The sequence below is a fragment of the Ahaetulla prasina genome, chromosome 7 (assembly GCF_028640845.1).
Source record: "Ahaetulla prasina isolate Xishuangbanna chromosome 7, ASM2864084v1, whole genome shotgun sequence".
NCBI classification, from domain to species: Eukaryota; Metazoa; Chordata; class Lepidosauria; order Squamata; family Colubridae; genus Ahaetulla; species Ahaetulla prasina.
In genome coordinates, this window is record NC_080545.1 from 53,629,986 (window position 1) to 53,648,679 (window position 18,694).

General features: G+C 34.1%; 1 protein-coding gene across 1 annotated transcript in view; it reads left to right on the plus strand.

Annotated features, from left to right (window-relative positions):
* LOC131202548 (synaptotagmin-1-like) overlaps positions 1-18,694 on the plus strand; it is a 255,804-nt gene that overhangs the window by 227,671 nt on the left and 9,439 nt on the right. Inside the window, exon 5 of the mRNA XM_058191654.1 lies at positions 12,231-12,415. Within this exon, the coding sequence (XP_058047637.1) occupies positions 12,231-12,415 (185 nt within the window). The remainder of the gene's footprint in view (positions 1-12,230; positions 12,416-18,694) is intronic.

Genomic DNA, 18,694 nt, shown 5'->3' on the forward strand with positions numbered 1-18,694 from the left:
TGCCAATGGTGTTCAAGTGGTGCTCCAGTTGTTTTAGGATTGAGTCAATGTGCCTATTACTATTGTTTTCTTTTGCCACAATCATTCTATTTTTATTTGCAGGTCTTTTTATTTAATTATCTTGTCCAGTTTTTTCTGTTCTATTCTACTGTCGCTAAGTACTGCCATGTCCACTGCCAGACTTTTTTGTCTTTTTTATGGACAGTTGTTAAGTTAGGGGTATCATGTAGCAAGTGCCTGCCTGTTTGAATTCTAAAGTCCCAGAGCAATTTAGCTTCTTCATTTTCTATGATTTTCTCTATTATGTGATCCCACCAGTTCTTGCTTGCAGACAAATGGTATTTCTTGCAGATCTTCTAATGAACCATTATTGCTTCTTTGTTATGTTTGATGTCATTCTGTGCAATCTTCTTGAGCAGTTTACCAGATGGTCCACTGTTTCTTCAGCTTCTTTGCAAGGTACCACTTGCTGTCTGTTGCTATCTTCTCAGTTCTGACTTTGTGTGCATTTGTTCTTAAGGTTTGGTCTTGTGCAGTCAGAAGTGGCCCCTCTGTCTCTTTCTTTAGAATAGAATAGAATAGAATAGAATAGAATAGAATAGAATAGAATAGAATAGAATAGAATAGAATAAATTTTTTTATTGGCCAAGTGTGATTGGACACACAAGGAATTTGCTTGGTGCATATGCTCTCAGTGTACATAAAAGAAAAGATACCTTCATCAAGGTACAACATTTACAACACAAATGATGGTCAATATATCAATATAACTTTTCTGTTCTTAGCCATTGTCAGGGCTTGTTATTATCTGCTTTGCTTACTATTTTTTTTAATGTACTGGCCATGTAATATTTTGTCTTCCCATGTCTCTTTTTTGTTCTTCATTTGGTCAGTGTGGTCTCTCCAGCAGTCACTAAGGCTTCTGATATACTAGCTTCAATGTATCTTCTTCAGATATTATTTCAATGCTCTTTTCTTCTTCAACCATTTGATGTACTTGCAACATTCCACACCTTCCTATTTTCATTGATAGAGTCTACCAATATTATTACATGGATGAAGGGTGTGATTTATCATCATTATGATATACACAACATGTGAAATCACAGCTCTAGTAGTAGAAAATTGGCTGCATTTTTTCCTGTCAGAACTTAAGAATTCCATGGAAAACAGTTTGAAAAATCTGGGTGTAAGGTTTTGTCAGTAAGGTTCAGCAAAATCTTTGAATAAGCTATTTGCTAGATAGTATGGAATCTGAGATGATATTCTACTCTTGTCCATGTGACATCTACTTTGAAGGAGCTGGGAAATATGTGAAAAATATACTGGGAATTGTATGTACAGAGCCAATGTTTCAAGCTGAAATCTGGCAATATTAATATTTTCTGAATGATTTACTAGTCATTTTGTTATTTCCCAGTTCCCACTTATTATCAAAATATTTTTAAATTGAACTGAAGTGATTTAGGTAATTTTGCCTCTAAATCTCAAAGCACAGAGTCAAATTAAACCATGCCTTCTCCAAATCAAATACCTTATGCCACCAGACTTGAAATTCTGGGTTTAGAAAATTTAGAACTATGCCGCCTTCGGTATAACCTGAGCATAGTTCATAAAATCATCTGCTACAATGTCCTTCCTGTCAATGACTACTTCAGCTTCAACCACAACAATACACAAGCACACAATAGATTCAAATTTAAAGTGAACCGCTCCAATCTCGATTGCAGAAAATATGACTTCAGTAACAGGCCTGGAATGCACTACCAGACTCTGTGGTCTCATCCCAAAATCCCCAAAACTTTAACCTAAGACTGTCTACTGTTGACCTCACCCCATTCCTAAGAGGTCTGTAAGGGGCATGCATAAGAGCACCAGCGTACCTAGCGTCCCTGTCCTAATGTTCCCTTTAATTGTATTCATTTTATGTATTCAATTCATGCTTATAGTTATATATATTATTTAATATGTATTCAACAAAATAAATAAATAAATAAATAAATAAATAAATAAATAAATAAATAAATCACAATTCTCAACATTAAAATGCCAGCAGAAGGAGTACAATAGTGGAAGTGGAAAATCATCCTTTTGCCCAAAATTGTGATCTATCCAAATGCAACAAACTGGCCATTGTGAATGACAGACAGTTCCTAAATTCTAATCAGAATAACAGAATTGGGAAGGACCTTGGAGATCTTCTAGTCCAACCCCCACTCTATAGCAGGAAACCCTATACCATTTCAGCTAAATGATTGTATCAAATTTAAGAACAAATGATGTGGTCCATTTAAAAATGATGTTTGCACTTTTCTAAATCTGATTTTGCTTTTTCTCCCAAATATTTGGCTGAATATAATAATCTGATCATTATATTCAAAACCTTTATATCCAACAGTCAAGAATCTTTTATTCTAAATCTTCAAGAAAGTTTTTCCTATAGGGGAAAAACCAGCAAGTTTTTTTGATAAATTACATTTTAATAGCTGCTGATTGTTTCCAACACAATTATTTAAAATTTGACTTAGATATCTAAATCAGGCAGTTTGGCACTTGCAGCACCAGAAGCCTTGTTGTATAATCATATAATTAGAATGATAAATGGTTGAAATAATTTGGAAATTTCATGTTTCCTGAATGATGTTCAAACCAAAATGAATTCTTATACTAAAATCTGTATATTTTATAATTTAATAGTTCGATAGCCTACTCAGATGAAATGCATACAAACATGTGGTTAAGGACAATCATACATAAAATATATGTTTGGGAATAATATGCCACAAAACTAATTATTTTGGTTGCAAATATGCAAAAGAATAAATGTGCATGCAAAATGCATCTTAAGGGAGATACATGCCTCAAACCGCATAATTTTTTCTGGTGGTGTTTTAAAAAGGTTTAGCAAAGTAATGTGGAAATAGGCTGAAACAAAGCAATCAAACAGTCCTAGGCTGAAATTGGAGTTTTTCAGCATCAAAGCACTCAACTGTTCTAATGTCTTAATGGCTGAAGCCCAGCAGGACAGAAATGAAGTTGAAGGGATGTGAATGTTTTTCTGCCCTTTTTCATTTGTTAAAAATCTTTCCCTTGGATGCAATAGGAAAGGATATATTTAAGTGTGTTGTCAAGCTGATATAATTGTATTTTGGTTTAGGGGTGGGACAGAAGATTTCAATTGCTCTTTGGAGGCCAATCCAACTTTTTTGGACTATTCAAAATATCCTATCCTGTCCTTTCCAAAATATCTTAACCTAACTTCTTATCTTTCCTGATCTTCAGATTTGAACCTCTGTTTGTAGCTTTAGAGAGAGAAGCACATCCTGTAACCCCTGTTCAGCAGTATGAGAAATGAAGCAAAGCCCAAAATTAGCCCCTGTACTAGTACTTCCTTCCTGTAAATGAAGCCACACAAGTGTTCAAGACATTAATTTTGTGCTTCATGTGGAAAGCAATTATCCCTGAGGAAAGCCAGCCACTAAGAACACCACAATGGAATACCCTGCCTGGCCCCATAAAGCCCATATGTCTCTGACCAAATACTGTGACATGGCTTTTCATCCAAACCAGCCCTGTTGTATATGCAGTTTTTTAATGTAATGGAACAAATGTGATTCCCTACACAAATACCCTTACACATACAGTGTAAGCATATTTTATATTCTGAGATCCAGCTCCTTTTATGCTCCTTTTTTCTTGATGTTCTATTCAAATATCCCAGGGCTTCTAATGTTTAAAGATTATTTTTAAGAAAAAGTTCAGAGGTATCTGTTGGGTAAATACCTAATTTAAGTTTTGCCTAAATGCCTTGGCAAAACTTAAAAACTAAGACCCAACCTTACTCTCTTGTCTAACTCTAAATAAGTATGAACATTCTTGGCTAGGAGTTTAGGGATGTGGAATTATTTTCACCAATTGTGAGAAGAAAATCTATTCATTGTCTGATATAAAGGCTTACTGTGAGAAATGGTGGCAATATTAATTTTCATTCTCTCTAGCGTTATCCCTGGGGCATGGTAAACAAGTAAATGATCCCCAGCAGCTATTTTCCCAGTTCCTTTAGCCTATTTCCATTTTTTTTATCAGTTCTTTCACTTTCAATAGAATTTCTTCTAGTTTGTCAAAGTAATCGTTGAGTTTTAGATCCCATAAATGATGAGCAGAAGTGCTATATTTGTTGACATGTAGAATAAAGTATTATAACTAAAATAGCATTAATGATGTCATTATTTACTTATACTTCTGCTTTGTATATTGGTTTCATTAAAAATTATATTGCCCAAATCCACACATCCAGAATTATTCTGTATCAATGTAGGTTAATATTAAAATTAGTGTTGCAGCAAAATGAAGTAAAAATGAATAAAGTTTAACATGCATAAATATTTCAATCTCTAAGAATTCTTAAGCTTTCTGGTTCCTTCTCTCTGGTTGGTTGGTTGGTTGGTTGGTCAGTCGGTTGGTCGGTTGGTTGGTTGGTTGGTTGGTTGGTTGGTTGGTTGGCTATACAGCCAATTTATTATACAAATATATTATACAGATATATTGAGACATAGAAAGGAAACCACCTGGGAAATCTAGGGCTGTACTTTAGATTGGGTAGCCAAAAAATATTGAGAAGGCAAAGTCCAAGAACCTCTGTATTATTGCCAATAACATTATGTAGTTGTGTTCATGGAACCTCAGATGTTGAGCTTAGCTCAACAGAGATTTCACTTCATTTTTGTCCTCCTACTTTGTATGCTTCATTTTTCAAGCTGTCTCTGTTGATTCCTCCAGAAATAGTCAGGTTTTATTCAGTATTTTTTTTAAAAAAATCCATTTTCATTAGTAAAATGTGCTTGCTTAAAACAAAGAATTATAAATACAAAATTTATTCTTCAGTAAAGATAGGAATTCTTATGAATGTGTTCACATTCATTGTTAGAACTTTTTTCTTATGAGTTCCTCATAAGTAGATATAAAAGCATTTTTCTGTATTGTATATTACTGTTTCTCCAAGTGTGGTCTGAGACTCTGGAAATCTCCCCTCTCATGAATTGGCAAATTATTTGCCAGCCTATATTTAAAAATAATTCCATCAAACATTCACAAGAAGCAGTAATGGCAATGGAATCCTGTAAATATTGACAATATATCCCAGGGGTCTCCAAATGTGGCTGGGGAATTCTGGGAGTTGAAGTCCACAACTCTTAAAGTTGCCACATTTGCAGACACTTAATATAATATATAACAACAAAAACTCTTTTGGGGTACTCTTATCATTTTTAAAAGTGGGAAAAGGTCTTGAGAGAAGCACTGCTTCATTCCAGTGAGTTTATTTTATACAGATGTGTGACAATTTGATCACTTTTATGGTAGGGTAGGGTTTTGTTTTGTTTTTTGATAACTTAATTTCCACAGTTTTTCATAAATGTAACATAAATAATTTGAGTTGAGAAATGTGAAAACTACAGCAAAGTTATAAACCTTGAATAAATGCTGAGACCAAGAGAATACTTGAATTTTATGTGGCTTTGTTTGCATTTCTACCTGAAAGCCAAGAAAAAAAGACAGGTTGCTTACAGTTCCATTTACAATAGCAGACCTATGTTTAATTAAATCAAAATTATTAAATAGTTGATATATTATGGCTACATGGGGTAATTATATAAGAGTTTATAAGTAATTGCTTTTGTTGCAGAAACCTGGGCTATCACTTTTTTGTGGCAAGTAAGCTGACATTAACGAAAGAAGCAGCTAAGTTCTTGCTTATTCCCTAATAAAAAATTTTTTAGAGGTAATCAACAATTATTTGAACTAGTAACATCAGCAGGAATGTATAATTAATTATATCTCTTCAGAAACCATTAAGATTGCTGCAAGAAAAAAAATGTAGATTAAGCAATACGAAACCTTAAGAATAAAAAGGAGAACATAAATTTTCAAGACAGAGTAAAAAGACAGGAAAATAATAATCAATAAACATTACTGAGCATTATTAGCAATGATGGACTCAGAAAACTATTATCCATCCAGAAAATCTAATTTTCTTTCTCATCACCTTTAAAGCCCTATGGCACAGGGGCAGATTATCTGTAGGGCATCTTTCCCTAAAGACATTTTACCTGTTTTACGAGGTAAAATAGGATGGGTATGGTTCTAGTCCCTTCCCCAAATTTTGCCATCTAATGGGAGCTAGGTATCATATCTTTTCGGTGGACAGTCCCTGCCCTTTGGAGTACTCTGCCCCCAAAGATTGCAAGCCCTCTGCCCTCCTAGCTTTCCATTAAGCTTTGAAGACTGGCTTTCCCCTCAAGTGTTGGGAGAAGAGGAGATTATTTTTGTCATTTTTAATGTGTTTAGTTTTATAGTTTTAATATAGCTTTTATGCTGTTTTAATTTTTGATTGGAAGCTGCCCAGAGTTGATTATAAGATGAGCAGCTATATAAATGTTTTAAATAAATAAATAATTCAGAGCAGTTTGCCTGCTACTTTAAACTTGAAGATGGTTTTTTTCCCCTCCTCTTAAGGAAACAATATCAAGATTCTCCTGAAATATCTTTAAATTTTAACAAAGAAGCTACCCTCCTACTGAGTTTAAAATAGAAGATTAGTCTGTTTAATCAGCGAATAAAATTTATCTGTATTCCATGGGGTTTTTTTCAAGAGATCCTAGTGTTTCATTTACTGTAGCATGCTGATATATACACAACTATGCATATTATCTCGCATCTTGTTATCAGTAATACAATATTCACTGTATCGTACTGGGTAATATGATCTAAACATTAATTCATGTATTTCCAAAAATTGCACTCAATTCAAGATTTATTAATAAACATCTTGTAATATATCCAGAAGCTGAGATATAGAAAAGAGAGCAGGGATTCTAAAAGAGATGGAGATACAGAATTCACAAGTTAAATGGATAAGCAACAAAGTTAGCCTAAGATATTTTGTTGCCTTGGAACAGCAAATGGTACCTCAGCATCAGCCACTCAAATTAAGGTACTTAGTATTAGCACTCATTCAGGAACATAAAGAATGGAAAGGAATGGACTTTATTAGCAGAACATTGATTTATTTATCAAATGTATACATCTCCGTCTATCTAAGTGACTCTGGCTGTTTACAAATAAAAATCATAAAGTCTATACAAAAATAGACAAAGTTAAAAACAAAGATCAAAAGATAAAAGGACAGAGGGAGTGCCCTTAAGCCACCAACCCCCACCCCCCCGATATTACATTAATATGCTAGTTGACAGGGTCAGGTCTTAACACTCCTCCAAAAGGTAGAAGAGTGGGGGGGCCAATCTTACCTCATGTGGCAAGATGTTTCATAGGTCAGGGGTGATGGTAGAGAAAGCTCTCTTCCTTGATTCTGCCAGTCTAGCCAAAAAGGAGACATTGGTCAATGGTATTAAAAGTGTCAAAAGGGTTAAGAAGAATGAAGATGGATGTACTACCAGAACCAGTGCTATTTCTGTCTCATATCCAGCTTGAATCCTCTCAGGAAATGGTATAGATAATTTATTAATCCAGGAACTCTTGGAGCACCACCACCTACTCAACCATCTTCCATAAAAAGGGAAAGTGAGAAATAGACTATTTTTCTGAATTATGTATAACAATGGGGTCCAGAAACAGTTTCATGAGAAGATGATAAACCAATGCCACTTTAAAAAGACTCCCTTCCTCAAGGATAAGTTAATCATTGCTTGGACCCACCCACGTGTCATCTCCCAGGTGGCCTTGACCAGCCAGGAGCCACATGTGTTTAGTTCATAGGTGGATGCACTTACAGTCCCAAGGACCCTATTATTTTTCATTGTCTTATTATAGTGCACTTCTAAATCAAACAAATAGGAAAAAAGCAGTCTTCTTGTTGAGCTCTGGAGATGATCTAAATTTGCAGTTGATTTGTTTTCATTAATGAGATTAAATGATGCTTTTTGTCTCCAGAAGCTAATGCAAACAAAATCCATTTATCACCATGGCAGTAGTTCCTGCAACAAAGTTAATGACCACTACTGTTCTACTACCAAGCCAGTCAGAAATTATGCTTTTTGTGCAGAAAAGCCAAATCCTGCAATCAATCATTGTCGACATAATAATACTGTTAAATACTCTGGAATGGAAAGTAAAGTAACCTGGCCATTATCTTTAAATCCATCATGGAAATGGTTTTCTTTGTGTTTATAGAACAACCCTTTTATGGTTAGGCTAGGAAGGTGGCATTCTTTGCAGCATGAAATAGCTAAAAACACTTGTCAAGAAGAAGTTCCTGCTTTAAGTGCTTTATGTGTGTATGGGGCAGGGATAGATGGACAGATAGATTAGATAGCAAGAGATATATAATTTATTTCCCAAAAATGTAATGGCACTTATTTCTTATATCAGTTTTATTTTTTTGTGCCAAGTGACTCATCTAATAGAATGTCTTCTTGCTTTTCTTTTCAATTCAGAGACATACTTAAATCTTCAGTGACAACTCACTCTGTGCCAAAAAGCTTTCAAAAGCACTCAATATTAGCAAGGTGTTTGGGAAGTAGCATTGTTTAGCATCAGAAATCTGAGTCGTTTGTCATTTTCCCAATTTGCCAATCTGGTGACTTTCATTCTTTGTAGTGACCTTGTTTGCAGGATGAGCAAAAATCCTGCTGCTTTTTTCTTGTTGTTGCTGCTGCTGCTGTTGTTATAGTGACATGTCTAACAAATTCTAATTCGAATAATCTCATGATGTCAAATTGAGTCTGCATAGTTCACATATGATTAAAGGCTTCCCCTTGTTTAATTTAATGAGTTTGATTGCATGTCTTGAGAGTTCTAAAAAAATGTACATTGTTGACCTGACCCAAAAAAATTCTGGTTTGTGACTGTATATTCTAGAACTTGATGTTCTCTTCCAAACAAAAAAATTGTAGCTTTTTAAAAATGCCCATTTAATTGCGATAATATAATGAAAAAAATATCACAATGGCAATATTTATTGCAATCCAATTAAGGGAGATGTAGTTTCCCTTTGGCTTTTAAAAACAAAGTTAGCAGTTCTGGTTGAAAGCTCTTTGTTGAAGTTTTGTTGCTTTAAGTTTGAAGTAGTTTATCTACTGAAATCTGTAAACAGATTAATTTCAAATATAGTTGATATTGCTGTGTAATGCAGAATAAATCACGTCTAGATTTTTAGTCTAGATTGCAAAAAATATGACTTCTGTAACAGAATCATCAGTGCTTGGAACACATTACCTGATTCTGTGGTCTCTTCCCATAATCCCAAAAGCTTTAACCAAAAACTTTCTACTATTGACCTCACCCCATTCCTAAGAGGACCATAAGGGGCGTGAATAAGAGCGCTAACGTGCCTACTGTTCCTGTCCTATTGTTTTTCTTTCTTTTCTTCTTATATATTTATATGCTTATACTTCTTTATATTTCTTCATATATATGTTTATATACTATATAATCTTTTTGTGTGATGCTTATGTATATTGTTGTGACAAAATAAATAATAAATAAATAAATAAATAAATAAATAAATAAATAAATAAATAAATAAATAAATAAATATAGGTAAGAGTAGTTGCATGTAACCAACCCACCCAATTGTTAGCTGTTGTATCATTAGTTGTATATATCTGTCATAGCATTAACTTCTTTTTCTTTTAGACATTGTAATAGTTTATAACAGTAAAAAGTCAGAAGTCTGGCAGCATTTTTTTCTAACTAACAAGTTGTATTGAAAAGCATACATTTTTGTGAGCTGCAAATAAAATAATTTTAAAATAAATTTGTTGGTCAGAAAAGGTGCTTCTAGACTCTGGTTTTTCCCCCAATAATTTTTGTTCCTCTTTTTCTATGAGATGTCCTATTAGAATTGCTTATGCAGATTTTAAAGAAAAGGAAGACTATTTCAGAATCACAAATCATCAATATGGATATGTAAATTCCATTAACTTTCTTTAATGATGCAATTATTGATTTCTTATGAAACATGATAAAAAAATATCTTTACAATCTAATACTAGGGAAATAGTAACTACCAGTGTCTCTGTATCATGTCTTTTGCTAAAACCTTTGCACATTTAGCAGCTCTACCCATTTATTATTTCAATTTCAGTTCTATTCACTTGGTTGGAACAGAAAATTGTTCACCTGATTGAAAAAGTTCTTAGTCAAAAATAAGAAGGTCACCCAAATGCACGACAGACTTTTTCAGAGCTTCAGATTGAATGCACAAAGATTTTTTTTTTCAAATGTCTTGTAAATGGAGATGTCAAATGGTATGCATATCCACAATACTGAAGTAACTCTTGAGTTTACGTTTTAACAAAGTAATGTCTAGAAAGAAGAGTATTGATTCGTCTGATCATTTTAAATATTACATATACTATGAATGGACTCTCCCCATGTCTTTTCCTTAGATAGCAGCTTTCTTGAACAGATCCTGATGCACAAAAAAACCATTTTTAATTATTCATTCAGCCATGGATAATATAAAACAAAATCCCTCCTAAAATCCAATTCCCAAAGAATAATCACAACCAATGCATAAATATAGGAGCTAACAAAAAGGAGTAATCCATAGGTCTCATAATTGGGCAGGTCACAATGTACATGCCAGAAATTAATCAGTACCAATAAATGTCTGTACTGGCAATTCCTTTTATAAAACTTTCAACAATACAATATTAACTTTTGATATTTACTAGATTGCCCAGTTAATTGGAACTGTGCTTACTCTGTACATTTTCCTTTTAGAATTCTCAGGTACCATCCGTCAAATGGCATTCACTTTTGCATGTTATGAAACATAATTGTAGAGATTTTTGTGTAAGCTGTTTGAAAGAATATTTTCTACGTCGGACAGATTGTATAGTTTTCTGGGAGCAAGCATATATGCTTGCTTTAAAATCTTTTTACAAGTTTTCAGAAAAATGTGATCGTAATATAGGAAAGTTTAATAGAATTACACCATCCAAGTAACGTGATTTATTTCACTGCATGACCTTTGTTGGCTTAAAACTCTGATTCCATTTAAGTAAAGTTTTCCTTCATAGTCACTGTGAACCTTGCTTTATATGATAGAAATGCTGCCTACACATCGTTCTGATTTTATAGGATTTTTTTAATAGACTGTTTCTCTTTTATATACACACACACGCACACACCACTTTCAGACATACTTATTTCATTTGTATAATGCCTGTAATTTATGAGCATACATAATATAAATTTATTTCTACTGGATAATCATTGACCTTCACTTAATATGACCTTGACCTGCATCTGAGTCATTGTCAAGAAAAAGCAACAGCAAGTGGATAAATGCTGCTTATATGTGACTGTTCAGATCACATAATGCTTGTCTTCTTAAGATCTGGATGACCAGCTTCTGCTGACTTGAAGCTTGCTTTATTTTCCAGCCACAATGCAAGGTGGGTTATGAGGGTAGTTTTATGTTAAATTCATGCTTCCCTCAGCAGAAGAAAAATTAGAAGGTCATAAGACTCAAACTGTTTTTTCTGAAGATATGCAATTGCTTATGCACTGTGATCTCCTATTGATTTCGATGGATAATTCAGATTTATTAGTATACCAATTTTTCTTAATCTAGTGAGACTATTAAACCCAATGATAGGTCAATATTATTATTGTGATTCATTACACATTCAGCCAAATGTTTAAAGTAGACGTGGCATTTTTATCCATTTTGTCCTTCCTATGGAGCTAGGATATGCAGATCTTATTGTTTCATGGTGTTAAAGATATTGTGATAGGATGTAACCTGTTTCAAGCAAAACTGCCTTTTATGATTATTATTATGATTGGTTGCCTGGAGTTAGACTGGATTTGACATTTTTATCCACCTGTTCAGTTCTTCCTAAAGACCTGGGATAGGCAGATGTTGATATTTGATAGTGTTAGAGTATCGTCACAAGATGTAATCTGTTCTGAGTACAGCTGCCTATTGCAATTGACCGATGGTGAATTTATCATTCAACTGGTGCTCCAGTTGTTTTGAGATTGCATCCAAGGCATCTATTACTGGTATTCTACTTTCTTTTGCCACAGTCATTCTATTTCTACTTGCAGTTCTTTGTATCTTGTTATTTTCTATTATTATTAGACATACTGTAAACGATTGCTAATTATACTATGCTAACTTTACTAAAAATATAGCTTCTGTCTTCGCCTTCTTGATTAACAATCTGTTACTCTATTTTATGTGTATTTTCTCTTCACAGTGCCACCTTGGGCCTTAATAGCCATAGCCATAGTTGCCATCCTATTAGTCCTTACCTGCTGTTTCTGTCTGTGTAAGAAATGCTTGTTCAAAAAGAAGAACAAGAAGAAGGGCAAGGAGAAGGGAGGGAAGAATGCAATTAACATGAAAGATGTAAAAGATTTAGGCAAGAACTTGAAAGATCAGGTAAAGTATATACCATGTTCTTAAATTTATACTGTATTTGAATATTTAAATGCACAGACTGAGATGATATTTTATACTATATTGAAAACTGACTAGTTACAATTGTTATAATGGAAATTTCGTAAATTTCTGTCACACTATTTTCTTGATCAGCACCCTTAATTTGAGTTTGGGCTGCTATAGATGCAACTCCTGGGTGTTTTCAAACTTGTAGCTCAGGTTTAGAACATCTGAAGTTTGTTAGGTGTACTAGGTTTACAACACATAATAGGTGTTGATATTTCTAAGAAGGAGTTTACAACATAGTAACCAGGATGGCTGAGTTATCCCTCATCTCACAAAACCACATTGAGATTCCCCCTCAAGGTAATGTTTTATTTATTTATTTGGTGTAACATTTTGCAGAGTCATCAAATTTGGTAAAATTTTGTTAATGTTAGGTGACAAAACACCAGATGAGACCACCAATATCAGGAATATTTTATGATTACTACTTAAAATTTCACAAGATTTGAGATGGCTTAAGAATATCTAGCCATTATATTGTATGCTGGAATCCAGTGTCTGAAAAGATTGCCAACCAATGGACAACCAAGAAAATTATTATTTTATTGATTGATTATCTATCAAGGCAGTGTTGTTGATTCTTAGGAAACCCATAGTAAACTTTTGTTCATAATATGTCCCTAACCTGGTCCTTCAAGTGTTCCAGAAGTACACCCATTGCCACTGTACCTCAGTCCATTCACCTTGCTGCTGGTCTTCCTCTTCTTTTCTTTCCTTCCACCTGTCCCAACATCAGAACCTTCTCCAGAGAGCTAGCTTTTTACATAATGTATCTAAAGTATGATAATTTGAGCCTGGTCATTTGTGCTTTGAGTGAGAACTGTAGATTGATTTAGTCTTTTATATGCATATTTAATTAGAAATAGTCACCAAGTTAGTACCTAGTGCACAAATAAAGGGTATTCTGTTATTCTTTCTGTAGCATTTTCTTCTGGCTTCTTAAGCCTACTTGTAATAAGGTATAGCCAGGTTATGGGGACTGCCATTTCTTTATCCCAAATTAACCCCAGTCCATCTGATTAACATTAAAACATGAATAAGGCTTTTTGATCAAAAAGTTTGAATTTTTTTCCATTTCTTTTTAAAGCAATGATTGCCAAATACTCAGAGGTGGGATTCACTTATCTTCCCTACTGGTTCACAAATGTGAGTGTGTGCCACATCTGCACATGCACACAGCCTTCTGCACATGCACAGTAGTCACACATTATTGGTGGGTGGGGAGAGCCTCCTGCAGTCACTGCTACCGATTCACGCGATTGGAGAGAACTGGCTGAATCCCACCATTGCAAATACTATAATATAAATGATAAAAGTTACTCCTCTTATTTCAAATTTTCATTATTTGATGAAAGAGGAAGTGAATGAAGAATAGCTTTTCATTGCGACCATTATCTGTAATCAATTTATATCACTGCTATATAAATAAAGAGTAGCCCTTATGTTATGAATATTGCTAGTTACTGATAAATTCTATTGGGGAGTGCTACGTAAATGCCCTTTAACAACAGCACCCTTCCTCCCAGTGAAATGTGAATGTTGGTGTCATGAAAATGTCTTTTGATTTGTCAAGCAAGGATGTGCAGAAAATAAAAATGCTCTATAAATTCGACAAAACCAATATTCTAAAGGAGGGTTATTGCAATGGAAGAACAAATGAATAGCACCTAAAGACAAGTGAACTAGTCCACACAAAGAATTTAGAATTAAAATTTCTTTGATAGTTTTGTATATTCTTGTATTAAGCAATTCTTGTTATAAATATTACAAATGTAGGTGATAAATTTGTCCTATTATTTATACACTAATAACATATTGGTAGAAACTTGAAAAGGTTAGAACTTTATTACTTAGCTCTATGATTAAACGAATATGAGCCCACCAATCTTGATAAGTTTAAGGAAAGATTCTTTTGGGATTTTAGTATTAGCAAAAACCCTTTGTTGCTTGAGGCAAAGTAATAACTATTGTTCGGTCACCTTGATCATCAAATAAGTTATTCCAGAAGTTAATGTGGAAACTCACTCAAGAATCTGTCCTTGGCTAAAGAATAGAATAGAATAGAATAGAATAGAATAGAATAGAATAGAATAGAATAGAATAGAATAGAATTTTTTATTGGCCGAGTGTGATTGGATACACAAGGAATTTGTCTTGGTGCAAGTCCCAAGAACACCAAGAACTCATTTTCATTGTTTAACAGTTGTATTGGATTTTACTGAATGCACAAGTAACTAATAAAATAAATACAAAATTGTCATTGTTCATCTCTTATCTCTCCCTTTCATTATGAAGTAGAAGACGTAGTCCAACACTATGATTCAATAATTCAATTGCACTGGATCATCATCTTCCTTGAGATGTCCGAGAGAGAGAGAGAAAGAGAGAGAGAGAGAGAGAGAGATAAATAGATGAATTTCCTATTAGCTTGGAGAAGGAAAGTTAGATGCTTGAAACAACCAATCCTCTGAAAGGTGCACTAGTCAGTTGCGCTATACAGGTTTTCATTTCAACAGAGAATTCTATAATGACTAGGCTTATCACTGAGAACCTTAAATTTTAAGAACAACTTTTAACTAGTGATTTACAGTTCAGAATTGATTTAGCAAATATCCATTCTGGTGATAGCAAAGATTTGTTTCTAATATACATGCTCATTGTGAGTCATTCTTTAATTGCCGATTGGTTATGGTAATCGTAATCAATATTTCATTAGAAGATAGTCTGAAACTTCTCTTTTAGGGATCTATAGAAAAGAAACTTGGTATATTGGTAATGAGTCTAATTATGATAACCATCTGGTATGTTTTTTTTTAATAGGACAAACTGAATGTATTCTGTTGCTATAATTTTGTGCACTTTGTTGTATGTTTTTAATAAAGCGTTTTTTCTATGATACGGTATATTATTAAATGTGTCCCATTATATTTGTTGAGATCTGGATAAATGACCAAAATGTTATTTGGCGATTCTGGTCAACCTGCAATAAAAAAAGAAAAAAAGAATATGCATAGTAAAAAATCATATCTGACCAGAAGACTAATTCAGTAACAGGGGAAAAAAGTATAACAGCCTATAGTAGCTTGTTTCATGGGCATCAGCAATAAACATTTTCCACTGATGTTTGTGACTAATTCCATCTTACTAAGTAAATTTTTAGAGTAGCCTTTTCCTTATTGGTCATCTTGCATAAAGTTCATGCAATTTTAAGTCCATTTTTTCTAGAAGGCATCTGATTTGGGGTGGCTGTTTTCAAAAATACAGGAAAAAATGTTTTTAAATCTTTTACACCATAAATGCTGTCATTATTCAAAGGAATCTTTTTTCATGTCCATGTGAATAGACTCCATGTAAATACAGCATTTAGAACGCATGAATATAATTTAAAACCAATGGTATAGTGACCAGATTTACCTTAAATGGGCTTATTCAGAAATAAGTCCCACTGCCAAATGCAAAAAAGTTCAGATCCTTGCCATTTAGGAAGTACACTCTGTAGATCTATTGAGATTCTCTTTTCTAGCCAATGGTTGACTCCAGTCAGATGACAGCACTTGTCAACACTAGCTGATGTCTATTGCCAGATGTCAGTCTTTGTTAGTACAGGGATTTTTCCACTGGGGAGCGAAAAAAAGACATCCCAGAAGAAGACAGGCCAAACCATTGTCACACAGTTACCAAGAATATGAAGTTGCCTTGAGTAAGCTCCTTGAAGGATATTTTACACTGTTCTTACAACTATTAAATGTTTCAAATGCTTGCCCCTTTTTGAATCTCACTACCATACCCTAATCAAGTTTATTTGTATGTTCATTCTACTGTTTTCAATAAGTTTTACTTCCAGGGTACATTATATTTATTTTATGTGTATTATATCTATCCTTATGCATCTAGGGAAATCTATTCATAGGAAAATGTTTCTTTAAAAGAAAGGTCAAAGATTATAAGTCTTAAGTGTGTTAAAAGATTCAGTAGAAAGAATATATGTAAAAGGTCATTTCTCCATGGTTTTACTAATATTTTTGTGTGGATGTTTTAATTTTTATTTCTTCCTTCTATGTCCTCCTTATCTATGTTGTGTCTCATGACTGTTCTGGATTGTCACTTGCGGTAGGTTTATTTTGCTCTTTGGACACATGTAAAGTAAATCTCGAATGTGCTTAATGCCCCGATAGCTGTGGCTCCTCAGCCTCAGATTTATGCAAAGCTTTTACACACATCAAGAGGCTGAACCAAATTGATTTATTTATATTACAGGATTTAATACTCATTTCTTTTATTTTTTGTAACTTGTGCTAAGCTAAAGAGTGTTAGACATTTCAGATTTTGTTGTGCACTGATTTTGTCTTCTTTTTGGTTACATGTCAAAGTGCCAGAATGGCTGCATAATTTTCTGATGTTTTTTTTTTTCTTGTTTGAAAGAGGAGGGAAATTTGCTTTAGTTCAACCTTTGTGAAAAGAGGTGACCTAATCGCATAACTGATAAACTGAAAAAATATTGGGAATTTAGCAGCATGTCTCAGAAATAATTGCATCATTAGTCTCTAACCTTTAGTATGTCACAATTGGTTAACAGAGAGGAGAGTGCTTTAAATTATATCAGGCTGAATTTTTTTTCACTAGCTAAATTTTATGGCGAGTATACCTCATGTTCAAACTGAGCTATTGGGATTCAAGTATAATTTCTAGTAATAGAAAATGTGAAAACCTAACATTGCAGAAGATCAAGATGAAGATTATTTGTTTTAAAAGGGAAAAAAAGGAAACGTGTATGGGAATAGAGAAGATGAATGAATACCCTTTTGAATAATCTAATTTAATTTACCATTATATTTTCCACCAATCAAGTGCCTCTATTCAATTCCAAATGGAGCATGAAAAAAATACAAATTTCTCCAAAGTAGTATGTTCTAATTGAACTCTAGAGAGCATAGGAATGGCCTCGAATGACAGTAAAAAGATCTGTAACCATGACAAAGAACAGACTAGCATGGCTTAGATCAATCCAAGAAACTAACTTGAGGATTCACACAAAGATAGAGGGGGAAGCCTATTCTGACTTCTGTAACTGATTCTGTAACTGTAGCTGTTATACTAAAATAGTTAACCTGTCATTGGTTTCTACTTCTGATCTACCATACAGGGCTCTAAGCAATAGCACTACAGAGGATGTAATCTTTCAGTGAGCTCCCAAAGAAAATTTCTGACTGAATCAATTTGCATTTATGATCAACAATATTATTCCTTTGTTTGTTTGTTTGTTTGTTTGTTTGTTTGTCTGTATGTTTGTTTATCAAATTTCTATGTAGCCATTCTCACTAATACAGCAATTCTGGGTAGATTACAGTATAACAAACAGTTAAAAAGTGCTTAAAAATCAAAATTAGAATAAAAATATTAAAATTAAAAATCAAGATGATGGATAGCCTAGGGGTGAGAATCTTCTCTATCCCGTCAGTCATTCCCAATGTAGCAGGCCCCTGTTGGGGCTCCCGGCCATACAGCAGAGCCAAGTTTTTAGAGTCTTCCTGAAGACCAGGAGTGTGGTAGCGAATTTCACTTCTAATGGAAGAATATTCCAGAAGGCAGAGGTCACAGCAAAGTTTGTTGGCCAATGGGATCCAAAGTAGGCCTTTTCTGCTGGAATAAGTGGGTGAATTAGTCCAATCAGGGTAAGGCAGTTCCTCTGGACCCATATCATGAAGCCATGCCATAAAACATTTTAAAGATGATGACCAACACCTTGAATTGGACCCAGAAGCAAACTGGAAGCCAGTGCAGCTCATGTAACACCAGAGTCACATGCCACCTCTAGAGCCTACAGAATTGTCTGCCACTGCATTCTGTACCAGTTGCAGTTCCGAATACTCTTCAAGAGTAACCTATGTGCAGCGTGTTGTAGTAATTCAACCAGGAGATGTCTAGGACATGAGTAACTGTGCAGAGCACCTCATGATTCAGAAAAAGGTTCAACTGGTGCACAACACAAAACTGTGCAAAGGCTCTGCTAGCCATGACTAGTCACACATCTAGGAAAAACCCCAGATTCTGCACCTGATCTGTCTATGGTGCAACCCAGTCCAGAATTAAAGATGATGAATCCCCAGATCCCGAGGCCTTTTGAACCCACAGAATTACCAGGGTTCAGATGAAGCCTTTTGTCCCCCATCCAAACCTCCAGCACTACCGCTTGAGATTGCTTTTTAATAATTT